This window comes from Crinia signifera, chromosome 1 (genome assembly GCF_055691185.1).
Source record: "Crinia signifera chromosome 1, ASM5569118v1, whole genome shotgun sequence".
Classification (NCBI taxonomy): domain Eukaryota; kingdom Metazoa; phylum Chordata; class Amphibia; order Anura; family Myobatrachidae; genus Crinia; species Crinia signifera.
In genome coordinates, this window is record NC_139217.1 from 340,981,047 (window position 1) to 340,998,641 (window position 17,595).

Consider the following 17,595-nt stretch of genomic DNA (forward strand, 5'->3'; position numbering starts at 1 on the left):
AATAATAATAAATATATATATATATATATATATATATATATATATATATATATATATATATATATATATATATATATATATATATATATATATATATATATTTTTTTTTTTTTTTTTATTAACCCCTTCCCGACATTTGACGTACATTTACGTCATGGTCGGGATGTACTTCCCGACGCATGGCATAAATGTACGTCATGACTTTAAAGTGTCACCGCGTCTATAGACGCGGTGACAGAGGGACGATGGCTGCTGTCCCTGACAGCAGACATCTTCCCTCGTGGCCCAGGGGGGGCAGCGATGCCCCCCCCATCAGCGATCGCTGTGATTGGCTGTTCAAATGTGAACAGCCAATTGCAGCGTTTTCTGTGTACCGGCGAATAACGGCGCTCGGTAACACAGGGATCGGTGGTGATTGGTGCTGTTAAGTACAGCACCAATCACCACCGGGTGTAAAGGGGTCACTGGTGGTCACCCCACCTGCCCCCAAGGCTGTGATTGGTCCGTCGGACCGACGGACCAATCACAGCCATTACACCTCAGAGGAAATAACGGAGACAGCCCTGCAGCCGCCATTCCGGTCAGGAACAGCGTGCAGAGCGGTCTCCGTGCCCAACTGTCCTCTTATACTGACCTGATCAGCGTTGTGGTGTGGTGGCATCCGTGCTGCCTGCTGCTGGTGCTTCCTGGTTGTTGGTGCTTCCTGCTTGTTGTGCTGCTGCTTGTTGTGCTGCTGCTGCTGCAGCGTCATTGTGTCATATAATATAATATTGTGTAATATAATTTTGTCTCTGCTGCCCCCCTTTTGTGCTGATCAGTATAAATTAACTGATCAGCAACTTTTTTGGGGTGCAGGTTTTTGTTTTTTTATATATACCCCGTCAGGTTGCACCAAAAGTTGTGTGCCTGCTGCCCCTCACTGCTAATCAGTGTTGCATCACTGATCAGCAGTTTTTTTTTTTTTTGGAGGGTGCTGTGGGGTCTTTTTTAAAAAAAATTTTTACACCCACGGTGATTTTGTGGGTGTCCTGTGGCCGCTGAGCGCTGATCAGGGACGTACATCACTGATCATCATTTTTGGCACAGGGTTGATCTAATTTTTTTTTTTTTGGATCAAACTCCTGTTGCCTTTGACTCATCAGCAGTTTTTAAAAAAAAAAATTTTTTTGGAGGGTGCTGTGGGGTCTTTTTTTAAATTTTTTTTACACCCACGTGATTTTGTGGGTGTCCTGTGGCCGCTGAGCGCTGATCAGTGACGGACGTTACTGACCAACATCTGTGCTCAATTTTTGGCGCAGGAGCTTTTTTTTTTTTCTTTTAACCCCTTCAAGGTTGTACCAAAAGCTGCTGCCCCTTAAGTGCACTTACACGTGTTAAAGCACTACATACACACTACATACGTATATAGTGTGTATGTAGTGCTTTAACACGTGTAAGTGTTAGTGTAGGGGGGGTACAAACTTTATTTCAACACGGGGGGTGTTGAAATAAAGTTTGTACCCCCCCTACACTATACACGTGTTGAAACACTACACTTACACAAACACAAAAATAATAAAAATGTCCCAATCATCCCAAAGACTGTTTTCAGCGGAGGAGGCATATGCCCTTATTGCCTCTGACACTGACACAGCCAGTGAAGTAAGCGATGAATTTGCATTCGTCTTAAGCTCCTCTTCCTCCTCTAGTGATGAGGGACCCCCTCAAAGACGCCCCCGTAGAGCAGCTGAGACCCCCCCCCAAATGATTGATCCCGTATGGACCCCACCACCAGACAATTTTGAGCCCCAGGTTCCTGAGTTTTTGGCCAACCCAGGAATCCAATTTGATACTACAGGCCTCAAAGAAATTGACTTTTTCAAAGTCGTTTTCTCTGATGATTTTATAAATTTAATGGTGGACCAAAGTAATTTATATGCCCAGCAGTTTATTGCCCAAAACCCCACGTCATCATTTGCTAGGTGGACTCCTGTAGATGCAGTAGAGATGATGACGTTTTGGGGTCTGGTGTTACATATGGGCATAGTTAAAAAGCCAGAAATTAGGCAATATTGGAGTACATATGTTCTGTACAGCACCCCACTTCATCGTATGGCCATGACCCGGACTCGTTTTGAGACGATCCTTAAATTTTTGCATTACAACGATAATGCACAGTGCCCACCCAGAGATGATCCCACCTTTGACCGGCTATTCAAAGTCAGGCCGGTCATTGATCATTTCAGCGCCAAATTTGCTGAGATGTACATCCCCGAAAAATTCATTTGTGTAGACGAGTCACTTATACATTTTAAAGGAAGGGTTAAATTCCGCCAGTACCTTCCCAATAAGAGGGCAAGCTATGGCATAAAAATGTATAAGCTGTGCGAAAGTACCTCAGGGTACACCCACAGGTTTAGGGTATATGAAGGGAAGGACACAAGAATTGAACCGCCAGAATGCCCCCCCTCCCTCGTAGGTGTTAGTGGAAAGATTGTCTGGGATTTAGTGCACCCCTTCCTGGATAAGGGTTATCACCTCTATGTGGATAACTTTTACACCAGCATCCCCCTGTTTAAGGCCCTTGGTTCAAGAGGTACAGCAGCTTGCGGTACTGTGCGCAAGAACCAAAGAGGCCTCCCAAAAACGCACGTTGCCCAATTACTGAGAAAGGGTGAAAGCAGGGCACAAGCCACCGAAAATATGTTGTTGGTCAAATATAAGGACAAGAGGGATGTCCTTATACTGACAACAATTCACGGAGACAGTACCACCTCCGTCCCTGTACGAGGTACCAGTACCCACACCTCAAAACCGATTTGTATCCTAGATTACAATAAGTACATGGGCGGAGTGGATCTTTCAGATCAGGTACTGAAGCCGTACAGTGCCCTGCGGAAAACAAAAATATGGTATAAGAAGCTGGCCTTGTATATCATCCAGATGGCACTGTATAACGCTTACGTACTATTCCGTTCTACCAGCCAGACGGGGACATTTATGCACTTTCAAGAGTAAGTCATAAAGGGCCTAATATTTGGGAACCAGCAGGCAGAGGGCCCCAGTACTTCTAGTACTGGCCCCAGTACTTCTAGTACTGGCCCCCGTATTGTATCAGGGCAGCATTTTCTTAACGAAATCCCCTCCACTGGAAAAAAGGGCAGGACACAAAAAAGGTGCAAAGTTTGCTATAAAAAGGGAATAAGAAAGCAAACTATTTTCCACTGTGAAACTTGCCCCGACAAACCCGGCCTATGTATGAAGGAGTGTTTTAAAATATACCACACATCTATGGATTATTAGGTTCATCATTTCACCGTGCTTCGGGGGTCTTGCTAATGCGACATAGCACCCACCATTCATTCCACCAGAATCTGTGCTGCAAAATCCAAATATCACTCCTTCCCTTCTGAGTCCTGCCATGCACCCAAATGGTATTTTTTGGTCACATATGAGGCATTGCCGTACTCGGGAGAAATTGCGGCACAGATTTTGGGGTGCTTTGTCTCCTTCATTTCTTGTGAAAATGAAAAATTTTGAGCCAGAACTGCATTTTTGTGTAAAAAAATGTAATTTTTCATTTTCACAGCCCAGTTGTACCAAAATTGGTGAAACCCCTGGGGGTTTGAAATGTACACTATACCCCTAGATGAATTCCCTGAGGGGTGTAGTTTGCAAAATGGGGTCACTTGTGGGGGGGTTCCTAACTTTTAGCATCTTATGGTGCCTAGAAACCTACATGGTGCCTAAAAATAATCTCATAAAAAGGAGGCTCCAAAATCAAGTAGGTGCTCCTTCTATTATGAAGCCTGTGGTTTGGTCAACGTGCACACTAGGGCCACATATAGGATATTTATGAAAACAAAAGAATTGGGGGAATCAATTTTTAGTCACATTTCTCTAGTAAAATCTACTGTGTTCCTTAGAAAAATGTATTAAAATTGAAAATCTGCAAAAAAAATGAAATTTTGAAATTTCACCTACACTTTGTTTTAATTCCTGTGAAACACCTAAAGGGTTAACAAACTTCCAAAATGCTGTTTTGAATACTGTGAGGGGTGCAGTTTTTGAAATGGCATCATTTATGGGGGTGTCTCACATACAAGTCCCTCAAAATCACATCAGAACTGAACTGGTCCCTAAAAAAAATCAGTGTTTGAAATTTTCATGAAAATTTGAGAATTTGCTATTCATATTTTAAGCCTCCTAGTGTCCAAAAAAATTAAAAGGAGGTTGAAATAATGATGGCAACATAAAGTAGACATATGATCTTTGTTAGTTATTAACTATTTTGAGTGGTATGATTATTTGTCTCACAAGCAGTAAATTTAACATTTTGCAAATTTTTCAATTTTTTTACGACATTTTGGTATTTTTCACAAAAAAACACAGACTGTATCGACCAAAATTTACCACTAACTTAAAGTACAATGTGTCACGAGAAAACAATCTCAAAATCACTGGGATAAGTAAAAGCAATAAAAAGTTATCCCCACATAAAGTGATACATGTCAGATTTGAAAAAAAGGGCTCTGTCAGGAAGGCAAAAACAGGCTGCGGCGGTAAGGGGTTAAATATATATTCATGTGCTATAAGCACATGAATAAAAATAACATGCCCCTTCACAGAAAAAAAATCCTGATTTTTTTACACCAAAATTAAAAAAAAAAAACCTTTTAGTTTATAAGTTCACATTCCAGTTCTCCATGAAAAGATGGAGAATTGCTACACGGAGAGACACGGCGAAAATCACTTAGAAAGACGGCGAAAATATCACATTGAATAGGGTGGTTCACTTTTGGAGAGCAAAATGCTCCTTCCAATGCGAAAATAGCACAAACTCGCCATAAAACACAGTGAATTTTTCTCATTGAATATGGCCCAGTATGTAGGATAGGACCAACACATCAGGAGGCTGTATTCTAAAATGTCCTCTCCCTAATAAGGAAAGCTTTAGAAAACATCATGTTTATAATGTATTTACAGTGTAGGATAACAGGGGCGGAGACAGGAAACTGTGGAGTGTATTCTGTGCCCTGGCATATATGTTCCAAGGAGCTATTATGTTCACCTTATACTTGCACACTGGAAGAACTGCAAGCCCCAGATTCCTGTCATATAGGGGTAGGTGTAAGAAGCAGCAATCAGGGGAATATACGCTATTCCTTCCTTGTACAGCCCCCTCGCCACATTTTTCTGGCACTGCGGTTCTGCAGCCTTCTAATGCTCCGCCTGCTTGCTGGTCTTTGATGTATTCAAATGAAAAAAAAAAAGTGCTGTTTTAATAAAGACGCTGGAGACCAGCAAGCGAGACCAAGCAAGCGGTACGAAACATTAGAAGGTTGGAAACCCAGCCAACATCCGTTATGGGTGGGACACATATCTCAGACGGGGGAGGATAACGCACTCTGGTTGCTTAAGGAACATTAAAATGATGATAAATCTACAACATAGTCCCTTAACACACATCCCTTGTAGTGATAAAGAGATTGCAGTGGCTACAATTGTCATAAGCAGGGGATAAACAATGGATTCTTGGAACATTTATTTGCAGATCACAGAAAGCGTCTCTCTATATACTGTACACAGGAGGCTAAAGGGTAAGACCTACACAATTAGGGGACCATTTCTCAAGAACAGCATATGCAATAAGACCTGGGTGCTATTTTAGCAAATATCTGACTCTAACAGTGGAGCCTGTCACTGATGTGTTTGGAGTGCTGCCGGGGGACCTGTGCATGCCACAGTCATGCTGGCTGCTCTACACACGGCAGCCACTGCCGAGATCTAACTATGCGAAGTGTAGCCTACAACGGGCTGCCGTACCCCTCCTCAGAGAGAGAGAGAGAGAGCTGAGGGGGCCAATCTATGGAATGAACTTGGTAAATCTGGCAGCTTTGCATCCCCCTGTAGAAACCTATGGGGGTTGAAGCAGGAATGGAGGAATCGCAACAGCTACTGAAGTCCCTTAGTGCTACATTTGAGAGCAAATATGCAATGAATTGGCCTCTAAAAAGACATACCATGGACACAAAGTAATTATTGAAGCACTTTGTTATGCTGGGTATACATCAGATGATGCTCAAGCAATGCAAATTAGTCAAGGATTTCCCCTATACTCCCAGAATAACCTAACAATAGATTGTGCATAGTTAGTTCATTGGAGCATTAACGATCTATCAGGTAATAATGCAGGTAATGCATACACACTGTGCAATGTGCTGTAAGTCATTGGCAATATCATTAGATTGAGCTGCATAGAGAAATAACCTGAAGATGATATGAATGACTCAGGGGAGCATGAGATAGTAGATAAACACTTGATGATGTGAACAATTGTTAAAGACCCAATCCATAGGAATCAGGATATAGTTTAAAAAAAAAAAAAAAGTCTGATGTGTACCCAGGCTAAGTACAATTGTTTGATATCCTCCTGTAATACATTTACATATTCTATTATTATGCTTAGGACTCCTAGTAAAAAAGAAGGTTTCAACTCACCCCAGCTCGTAAACTCCCACTTCATTTCCACATAAAAATCAGATGCCTATCGCAAGTAGAAAAAGAACATGCAACATTAAGGGGATAAATGTGCACACACATATGCACCCACACAATTCTGTGCAAACATTTGAAGCAGGTGTGTAAAAATGCTTTAAATAAAATAGAAGTGTTAATAGTCTATTTTATCAATTAAAACGAAAAGTGAATGAACAGAAGAAAAATCAATTCAATATTTGGTGTAACCAGCATTTTGCCTTCAAAACAGCATCAATTCTTCTAGTTACCCTTCCACAAATTTAAGGACTTTGTAGGATTATAATTGGGAGTATGATTAACCATTTATACCAAACAAGTGATAATGATCATCCTTTTCACATGTAGGTTGAAACAGTCACTGAACCAGAAACAGCTGTTTAAGAGGCTTAAGACACAGCCAAACTCTGGTGAAGGTGAAGTTGTGGAAGACAGTTTCGAGTCAGAAGTCATACCCCATGGCAAGACCAAGCATGTCAACTAGCCACAGCGTAGGTATACTACATCAGCAAGGCCTATCCCAGGCAAAGATTTCGGTACTTGTTTCCTAGCACGGCGCCCACGATATTCAGTCATATGGCATCTTATGCATTGTATCGCCATATACCCGCATGCGATGCGATGTGATTTTAAATTGTATAAGCACCCTAATGGGTTTTTTCAATGTTAAATGGTCCCCCTATACGATTTTTAATTGTATAAGCACCCTAATGGGTGCTTACAATGTTAAATGCACCCCCACTATAAACGCCAACCCGAAGCGTGGCGAGCTCAGCAAGCCTGCGAGGGGCGGCGGTACGTGTCCTCTGACCTTTTCATACCCCCACTATCCACGTCAGCGTGGAGTTGATTTTACATAGTGTGGCGAGCGCAGCGAGCCCGAAGCGCGAGGGGACGCGTATTACTTTACATGTATTCCGCGTCCGCTCGCCACACTATCTAAAATCAACTCCACGCCGACGTGGATGGTGGGGGTATGAAAAGGTTGGAGGACGCGTACCGCGTTGATAGTGGGGGTGCTTTTAACATTGGACACAAGAAAAAAGAAACTCGGGTGGGGTGCACGCTTGACCCCTGGAACTTATTGCCTACTTGCAGTTAAAACATTTTATTTAGATTCCTTTCATATATGTATTCCCACACAAAAAAGAAAAAGGAACATTTTTTTTCCCAAATATTGATACGCCTGCCTTGCGTTCGCAAAATATTTAAATGTTTTATTTTTGCCGGTCAGATCATCAATTATGCACATTCCCACATCCAATTATTGTACAGGGTTGTGCAGAATAATGTGAAAAGTGTGAAAAATGACCATCATATTTCCTTACACCCGATTAACCATCGGAGCTTTTTATATTCACTCATTAGATGGTGGTAAGGATTACTGTGCTTACACAATTAATAATCTTATAGGGGGCCCATTTAACATTGAAAACACCCATTATTTTATATATGTGTATATGGCATACAATGCGATGGCATACGATTTAAAATTGTATAACATCGGCTGCCATCACGTAACATCGCATACCATAGTATGGCTTATGGTATGCGATGGGCGCCGTGCTAGGAAACAAGTACCAAGCCCTTTCAAAGCACAAAGAAACAGGTGATGATGAGTGGTGTAGATGCGTTGTCGGTCAAGGAAAATAAGTAGTATCAAATGAAAAGACATCATACTAACTTCCCATTCAAACACAGGAAAAGTCTATCAGTGCCATCAGCTCAGAAATGGCTGAAACCAGTGGGACCCAACAGTTCTGAAAAGTTGTCTTCATAGAAAAATGGCAGCCAAAAAGCCATAGCTTCAATGTAGAAAGAAGGCAAAGTGACTCAACTTTGCACAAAAACATGGAAACTGGGGTGCAGAAATATGGCAGCAGCACAAGGGAGATTCTTTGGTTAAGGGCAGGAGAATGGTTCAATTTGAAGTGTCTATAGGGACCAGTGAGGCATGGTGGAGATTCTTTGAAAGTTAAGGGTTACATTTCAGCCAATTGGGGGTTTGGTCAGGATTAATGGTGTACACAATGCGGAGAAATACAAACAGGTACTTATCCAACATACAATACCATAAGGAAGGAGTCTAATTGGCACCAAATTTATTCTACAGCACAACGACCCCAAACATACAGCCAGTATCATTAAGAACTATCTTTAGCACAAAGAAGGAGTTCTGAAAGTGATATGATCACCACAAAGCCTTTATTTAAAATAGAGTCTGTTTGGGATTACATGAAGAGGCAGGAAGATCTGAGCAAGCCTACATCCACAGACAATCTGCGGTTAGTACTCCAAGATGTTTGGAGCACCCAACACAAATACCTTCCAGAATATACATTAAAAACTATTAAAATTTACAGGTCAATTTGCATACAAGATCAGTGTTAAAAGTAGCAGGGTCCATGCGAATTGTATACAGTATACACAGATATTCCTCTTTGTGTATCATCTCTGCATCATCACTAGCAAACAGTGGGGTATAACCACTACTATTAAGCAATAGACACTTATTCATAAAGATACAACTTTTTTTCCTGCACAATATTTATATCTTCCGAAATCCTGTGACCCATAGATATTAGCTATCACTCTAAACTGTCACTTGGCCAGTATGTATTGAACCCAATGCCCTGAGTCACCAGTATGCCTGCTACCCTGCAATAGGTGATCCTACAAGTAAGCAATCAGGAGAAAGCAACCCCAGTCATGAGCATAAAGAAGCTGCTGCATCTACACACAAGACCCAGAAGACCCAGGTGGGGAAGCAGCATGGTTGTATAAATGGGACAAGGTGGGAGAGTAATCCAACCGGTGACAAGGATTTAGCCATATATACAAAGAATTGTAAGTATGTTCCACTTCATCCTGATTGTATCGGGGGATTGGAGGAAAGTAGGCCATGAGACGTAAAACATAAAAAGTGATAAAGAAAAGCTTAGACCAACCAAGGCATTCCTTGAACAGAATTGTGAGAAAAGCCAGGTAGTCAATGTGCAAATTCACCATGTGCAATTGACTAATGTGTACTTGTATAATAGCACGGTGCCCGTTACGTAGTTAGCGTAGCGGCCCTGTCAGAATCAGCGTAGTGTTTGCGCGGCCAGCGTAGTTAGTCAGAAGTAGCGTAGTGTTCCCACTAGCATAGTCAGCGTACCTGTCAGAAGTAGCGTAGTGTTCCCACGGGCAGCGTAATCAGCGTCCCTGTCAGATATGTGTTCCTGAAACACCCCCACTATCCACGCCAGCCCGAAGCATGACGAGCGCAGCGAGCCCCCCCCCCGACCTGTTCATACTCCCACTACTATCCATGTCAGCCCGTAGTTGATTTTATAAAGTGTGGCGACCACAGCGAGGGGACGCGGAATACATGTAAAGTAATCCGCGGGGCTCGGTGGCTCGCTGCGCTTGCCACACTTTATAAAATCAACTCCACTCCGACATTGATAGTGGGGATATGAACAGGTCGTGGGGATGCGTAACAAGCCCGCTCGCCACGCTTCGGCCTGGCGTGGCGTGGATAGTGGGGGTTTAAAAAGGAGCCTCTACCTGAAGCGGACACGGGCAGGGTTGCCGTACCCTGACGCAATAATACTGAGACGCAGAAATGTCTGAGACGTGCCTCTCCACCGGCACCCGCATGATCCCCTCTCCACCGGCGTCCGCCAGTGCATGGGATCTGGCGGTTACCCGCGCTGTGTGAGAGGCGCTCACTAAGCTTGCCATGGATGCCGGGGACAGAGCTGGGCTGCCGAGGAGTCACTACACTAACTACGCTAGGCAGCCGTTGGGCTGTCGTGGAGTCACTATGCTAAGTACGCTAGGCAGTCGTTGCGCTACGCTAACAGCATAGCCTACGCTGAAAAACGTAGCGTAGTCGAGTGCCGCGCTATTACACAAGTACCGATTACTGTAATAACTTTAAATCTATAAACCTAATAGGATTGCCCACAAAAAAATATTGGCTAAACCTCGAAAATACACAAAAGAATACCTGATGATTTTGCAACAATAATTGGATACCCCCTTCAATGTTTGAGGCTACCAAAGGTGGCAAAGTTTAAAATATATGCACTTAAGTCTATAGTAAAATGTTAAGAATTAGATTCAGTCACCTCCAATGTCTTCTTAAGCAATTCAGGAACTCCTCCTAGTGCTGTTGCTGTCTTGTGAAACTCTCGATACTGCAGGACCATCTGAACCATCTCTGGGTCCCCTGTGCTGACTGCCTCATGGAGAACTAAATAAATGAACACAAAATGATTGACTAAATGACATTTAAAGTCTTTTTAAGCTGAAAAGGAATGGTGACACATTTAGCCCATTAAATATAAAATTTTAAAGAGGTGTAGAATGAGATCTCACCTACCTCCATAAGAATAGATATTGAAGCACCAAAAAATATATAGTATTTGCCACTACCATCCCTTTGTTCCATGATTCTTCATCAAATGACCAACTAGTGTTTTTGGACATTTTAACACCCCGTCCTTTTCAACTTACCCTTTCCCCCCTCAAATAACTCTCAAACACACACACCACTTATTTTTACCTTTCTCTCTCCAAACAGGACACATAATGGTTCAATGAATACTCTTCAAACTCCTCACCCTCACATGCAAGGCCCTCTAACGCCACCACTCCCTACATCTCCGACCTTATTTACTTACACACTCCCTCCTTGCTCAGCTAATGGTCACCTCTCCTCTACCCTGTTCACTGCATTGCATTCGCATATCCAAGATTTTGTCCATGCTGCCCCCTTTCACTGGAATGAGCTACCTCGCTTTATTACTCTCCCGACCTTGCAGATCTTCAAACGAGCACTACAAAAACTACCTGTTCGTGAAAGCATACCCTTCTGCTTAACCTAGTACCGAGGCTGCTCTCCCTACCTGCCTCCTCGTGTCCTGGCCATTCCTGCCTTCGTGCCTCCTCCTCTGCACCTCATGTTGCCTCTCTGTCTCCACTGGCCTCTAGCTTGGAGCAGGATCCTCTTCCCTTCTGTTCTCATAGCCCTCCTCTCTTGCACTTCAATTACAGCTCTCTTACTTAGCTACCATCTATATCCATACCTTTCTAAGTTCTGTTCATTCATCTTTACCAACAACAACCTGTCCCTGGTAGAAGTGTGTACCAGTGTCAGTAAAATAGCCTCTAGTGTAGCCAAACACAAAGTTTTCTGAAAATGCTCTGTACTAAAGAAAGGTGGCATAATGTATTGTACAGATCTTACTTTTCATTGACACCCAGATAATAGAACTAATTTTTCTTTGTTTAATACATTTTACATCATGAGTTAAAAGGGCAGCAATTCCAAGGAATGATCTATACCATGGTAAAAACATATGAATGAGGTTTACCAGTCCATCCATCCTTATTTTCTTTTGTGACATCTGCCTTGTGTCTTAGAAGAACCCTGGCCGATTCTAGATGTCCTAAGGAAACGGCAAGATGCAATGGGGTCCTGCCCCGTGGATCTAACTCTTCAATATCCTACAAGAAGATAAAATAGTTGCATTTAGTAACGTTCATTAGTAGACTAGCATTTGCCATAGAGTACTCAATTCTTTTCTAAAAATAATGTGACGTACAGTAGTTGGATGAGAAGTATGTTCTAAAAAGCTCTTATTTACACCCTCTTGCTTAGTACTACCCACCTACCAATGCACCAGACACAGATGTTCTGTGTGTATATCGGGTATGCCTACACCCAAGTATACCAACACCCAACCAGCTAAAGTACATTTGGTTTACATTTGTTCTGATCACAACAAAGTTAACACAACTGGCAGTGTGTATTTGCACCAGCTCTCTGGCACCTACAATTGTTGCAGCCTCATTTATAACCAAGTTAACACGTCCTTTCTATGTGCTTCTACTTCCCTCATTTCACTACTCCTAATGTAAGAAGGAGCAGGCATCAAACCTGCAGACAGACATAGGCACACACCATTACATTTTAAGTTTACCAATTTTCATTAAGCAAATAGGCATACACCCAACACAACTAGTGTGATTTTGCAGTGTAAATGATTGCCGCTTTAAAAAAACCTGGAGCTTTCTTACCAAATCTCTCACTTTGTGATCCTCTCATCCCATTACATTTTACCCATCAAGTTGGCCGATATATTGGCACATCTGGCTGTTTGTATGGGTGGTCAGACGATCGCCCGTACACTTACTGCTAGGGGCCGATGCCACAGCTGGGCGAACAAATTCAAATGCCCATCCAGCTGGCTGTCCTGGTCAACACATTAAGTGGCCGATCAGTAACTGTGTATACTTACCTGGATTGACTGACATGTAGGTCAGGTGTGTACCTAGCCTTGGTGTGAAAATATATTGTTTGAGTAAAAGGATAGTGAAGAGACAACAGCGGCACTCTGGGGATTTTTTGAAAAAATATATTTTCAGCAAAAAAGCTTCCAACGTTTCGGGGTATATGACACCCCTTTGTTTGAGTAAAAGGTATATTGTTTATCAGATTTTCAGTGTAGGAAAACTATTGTCGCCATTATATTGTATTTTTTTACAATTCTTTACAATTTATTTTTCACTTACAAAATAACTGGACAGTGGCCAGCACTGAAGTGACATGCTTGCCAATTAGAACTAGAATGGTGATTACATGTGGTTAATACAGAACAATTAAATGCTTTTTAATTATAAGAGTATTACAATAAGTAGGAATATTACTGCAAGATTATACAGTAGACTTGAGGAAATTTTTTTTTTTTTGCTTACAGAAAAAAATAAGTCAGTATTCACATTTACATACAAATGTAGTTAATACTCTTTCAGAAGAGGCCTGGTATACCAGGTCATGGCTCTGATGTAACAGGAATCATTGTTATCATCTGGAAGCGACCAATGCAGAAATGAAATAATGGCACATCACTCCAAAATTAAGTGGATACCATGTATGTCAATGTAAGTCTTCTTACACAATTCATAAACATTCCCCCACATTTCTCATGCCCCCTTTTCGAGTGAGCGCCACATGCATGCTGCCCCCTGCCGCACCCACATCAAGGATGACACCTAGACAGCGAGCTTGTGGGAGAGGGTTGATTGATCAGCACAGATGGTGTAATGGTTAGCATTACTGCCTCACTGCACTGAGGTCATGGGTTCGATTCCCACCATGGCTCTAACTGTGCGGAGTTTGTATATTCTCCCTGTACTTGCGTGGGTTTCCTTCAGATACAAAAATATACTGGTAGGCTAATTGGCTCCCAACAAATTTACCCCAAAATGTATGTGTGGTAGGGAATATAGATTGTAAGCTCACTGGGGCAGGGACGGATGTGAATGTTCAAATAGTCTCTGTAAAGCGCTGCGTAATATGTGTGCGCTATAGAAGAAACTGTTAATAAATAAATCACCAGTGGTAGAGATATCAGGTTGGTAACTGCTTGTGGAAATATTATGTTTGAAGTAGCCAGATGAAAGCCAAGATAAAATGGCAGAAAAGTTACTTGTGATGCGGACCAATACAGATGGGGATACATATTTCCTCTTCTCATTGCCATCCACCTTACAGTGTATTACAAAATCAACAAAAATAAATATTCATTCATATCGCAAATGTCGGGTCGCAACGTGAATTGGACACGGGTCGGTCCTGGGAGCATGTCAGACGGGGACAGGGGAGGAGGCAGAACGGAGGTGATGGTGCTGTCTCCTTCATCGAAATGAACGGGACCTGGGAATAACACTTCTTTTATCTCGGGTCAGATTGCTGGGTAGCTGGACCCGGGATCGACATGGCACTTTTACACAGCATTAACATCAGCTTAACTATACAAAAACAACATCATCATCATCAGTTCTACAGTATCTATGTTCCAGCCTGGGTGCAAATTAAATTATTTCAATACCATGGACAGTATGAAAGATCAAAGATTATTATCAGCAACCTGAACTGATGTCCATGGTGCTAATTATTGTGCAACAGCCTACAATTCCTATAGCAGGGTTCGCAGAAAAAAATGCATTCTGGAATGCAGCCAGGCATCAGATTTGTGGTCATGAAGGAACACCGCTACTTTAAAAAGGGTGAAAGATGCATCCACAATATATACACACACACACAATAGAAGCCACACTAAGTATATTTGGTATGATCCAGCTTTTCTGAGTTATACATGTGTTTAAATTTATTAGGGATCCAGCTTTTTAAAAATATACTTACAATGGATTGTTCTATTACCCTCTTCCCTTTCAGAAGGCTGTCAATGAAACCGCAGAACAAGCCGTTGCTTTATTTTTGATATTCTGTAAGACTACCAACACATACACAGTGCTATAGAGGGATGGGTAACCTGGCACAGCCACACATACACAGTGCTATAGAGGGATGGGTAACCTGGCACAGCCACACATACACAGTGCTATTAGAGGGATGGGTAACCTGGCACAGCCACACATACACAGTGCTATAGAGGGATGGGTAACCTGGCACAGCCACACACGTACACAGTGCTATAGAGGGATGGGTAACCTGGCACAGCCATACATACACAGTGCTACAGAGGGATGGGTAACCTGGTACAGCCATACACATACACAGTGCTATAGAGGGATGGGTAACCTGGCACAGCCACACACATACACAGTGCTACAGAGGGATGGGTAACCAGGCACAGCCACACACAGTGCTACAGAGGGATGGGTAACCAGGCACAGCCACACACATACACAGTGCTATAGAGGGATGGGTAACCAGGCACAGCCACACACATACACAGTGCTACAGAGGGATGGGTAACCTGGCACAGCCACACATACACAGTGCTATAGAGGGATGGGTAACCTGGCACAGCCACACATACACAGTGCTATTAGAGGGATGGGTAACCTGGCACAGCCACACATACACAGTGCTATAGAGGGATGGGTAACCTGGCACAGCCACACACATACACAGTGCTATAGAGGGATGGGTAACCTGGCACAGCCATACATACACAGTGCTACAGAGGGATGGGTAACCTGGTACAGCCATACACATACACAGTGCTATAGAGGGATGGGTAACCTGGCACAGCCACACACATACACAGTGTTATAGAGGGATGGGTAACCTGGCACAGCCATACATACACAGCGCTACAGAGGGATGAGAAACCAGGCACAGCCATACATACACAGCGCTACAGAGGGATGGGTAATCTGGCACAGCCACAGAGATACACAGTGCTATAGAGGGATGGGTAACCTGGCACAGCCACACACGTACACAGTGCTACAGAGGGATGGGTAACCTGGCACAGCCACACATACACAGTGCTACAGAGGGATGGGTAACCTGGTACAGCCACACATACACAGTGCTATAGAGCGATGGGTAACCTGGCACAGCCACACATACACAGTGCTATAGAGGGATGGGTAACCTGGCACAGCCACACATACACAGTGCTATAGAGGGATGGGTAACCTGGCACAGCCACACACATACACAGTGCTATAGAGGGATGGGTAACCTGGCACAGCCACACACATACACAGTGCTATAGAGGGATGGGTAACCTGACACAGCCACACACATACACAGTGCTACAGAGGGATGGGTAACCAGGCACAGCCACACACATACACAGTGCTATAGAGGGATGGGTAACCAGGCACAGCCACACACATACACAGTGCTATAGAGGGATGGGTAACCTGGCACAGCCACACATACACAGTGCTATAGAGGGATGGGTAACCAGGCACAGCCACACACATACACAGTGCTATAGAGGGATGGGTAACCAGGCACAGCCACACATACACAGTGCTACAGAGGGATGGGTAACCTGGTACAGCCACACACATACACAGTGCTATAGAGGGATGGGGTACAGCTACACATACACAGGGCTATAGAGGGATGGGGTACAGCTACACATGCACAGTGCTATAGAGGGATGGGGTACAGCTACACATACACAGGGCTATAGAGGGATGGGGTACTGGGCACAGCACTAAGACAGGTGACAGCAGATGTCATAACGCTATGCCAGGTACAGAGACATAGGAGGCCGCCCTTACCCTCCCTTCCAGCTCCCTCTCCAGGGCACGGAAGTCATTCTCCCAGACCAGGGCATGTAAGGGGTACTTGGCTTGGGGCTCCCCCTCGGAGCTCATCCTATGAGGCAGGCTTGGAGCTCGGTGTCGCCAAGCAGATCACAACTCCGGGATACCGAACACTCAGATACAACTTCTCGGAGCTGTTGCCGGGTGACAGCTGGAGCAGAGCCGGCTACGCGAGCATCGCTGTACAGCTCAGCAGATGGCGATGCCGGGGGCAGACACCCGGAAACATACGTGCACCACACCCCGCCGCCGGCCGCAGCAGCTCCCACTGCGAGGAGGAGCCCGTACACTAGCGCAGCAGCTGGGTGCCCCCCAAGGGATGAGCCGCAGATGGTGCGGTCCGGGGGCTGGGAGCAGCCATTGTCACAGTGGGGGGAGGGGGGGGGGCGCTGTCACTTGAGGAAAAAGCGGAACAAGAATGCGGGCTCTGGACTGGCTTTCTCCCGGTGATCACACGTACAGTCGCCGCCTGGTGGCTGTTCTAGGCACACTGTGTATGTAGACGGGACCGGACACGGACGGCGCAGCCTTGCTGCATCATCTTCTCCCGGCGGCAGGGGGCGCTGTGACCGCTCGTGTCCCACGAGTGGTCACAGCGCCCCCTGCCGCCGGGAGAAGATGATGCAGCGGGACGCTGCGAATATGCATATTGCTTGAGAGCTGACGTTATGTCCCGTGAAGCCTAGTAACGGCCGGGCTTTCGACAGTGACGTAATAACGTGGCAGCAACAGCCGGGTACTAATGCAGAAGCCGGGGAGAATGAGATGAAAGCCAACGCCGGGGTTTGCACACACCCAGTGTCGCACCTGCTGCTGTGCCCACATTATACCTCAGTGTTCAATGGGTTATAGTAAAAATCTGGACCAAGGGACATAGGGGCCCATTTATCAAACCATATTTGCGGCTAAATCCCCGAAAACACACGTTTTCGGTGTTTAGCCGCAAATATTAAGTATCACCCAGATGTAGTAAAGAAGGACCGCAGCAGG

General features: G+C 44.2%; 1 protein-coding gene across 1 annotated transcript in view; it reads right to left on the reverse strand.

Moving 5' to 3' along the window:
• Positions 1-17,152, reverse strand: part of ANKRD13A (ankyrin repeat domain 13A) — a 55,480-nt gene extending 38,328 nt beyond the window's left edge. The window contains exons 1-4 of the mRNA XM_083146328.1: positions 16,561-17,152; positions 11,880-12,012; positions 10,632-10,756; positions 6,481-6,526 (exon numbers count right to left, since the gene is read on the reverse strand). Of these exons, the coding sequence (XP_083002454.1) occupies positions 6,481-6,526; positions 10,632-10,756; positions 11,880-12,012; positions 16,561-16,656 (400 nt within the window). The 5' untranslated portion in view covers positions 16,657-17,152. The remainder of the gene's footprint in view (positions 1-6,480; positions 6,527-10,631; positions 10,757-11,879; positions 12,013-16,560) is intronic.
• Between the last annotated feature and the right edge of the window lie 443 nt (positions 17,153-17,595).